Source organism: Eimeria tenella, genomic scaffold, assembly GCF_000499545.2.
Source record: "Eimeria tenella Houghton genomic scaffold, Eth_scaff3065, whole genome shotgun sequence".
Lineage (NCBI taxonomy): Eukaryota > Apicomplexa > Conoidasida > Eucoccidiorida > Eimeriidae > Eimeria > Eimeria tenella.
In genome coordinates this window covers 1-249 of record NW_013542935.1, presented here as the reverse complement: position 1 = coordinate 249, position 249 = coordinate 1, and the positions used below count along the sequence as shown (strand labels likewise).

General features: G+C 69.5%; 1 protein-coding gene across 1 annotated transcript in view; it reads left to right on the top strand.

Moving 5' to 3' along the window:
• Positions 1 to 184, top strand: part of ETH_00038150 (uncharacterized protein) — a gene marked incomplete at both ends in the record, with an annotated part of 672 nt that extends 488 nt beyond the window's left edge. The window contains one exon of the mRNA XM_013375988.1: positions 3 to 184. Within this exon, the coding sequence (XP_013231442.1) occupies positions 3 to 184 (182 nt within the window). The remainder of the gene's footprint in view (positions 1 to 2) is intronic.
• Between the last annotated feature and the right edge of the window lie 65 nt (positions 185 to 249).

The window sequence follows — 249 nt, the reverse complement described above, 5'->3', positions numbered from 1 at the left end:
CCCTTGGGGGGCCCCTAGCGTTGGAGGGGGGCCCCCAGGGGGCCCCCCGGGGGGCCCCCCTGGGGGGCCCCCTCGGGGGCCCCCTAGAGGGCTGTGGGGCTCTGCCCGTTGCTGCTCCTGTGAGTTTGTCGGAAAGAGCTCTTTGGTGTTTAAGAGCTGCTTGCATATTCATGCAGCATGCTGATGCTGCTGCTGCTGCTGCTGCTGCAGCGGGAGCGGCGCGCCAGCAGGAGCAGCAGCAGCAGCAGC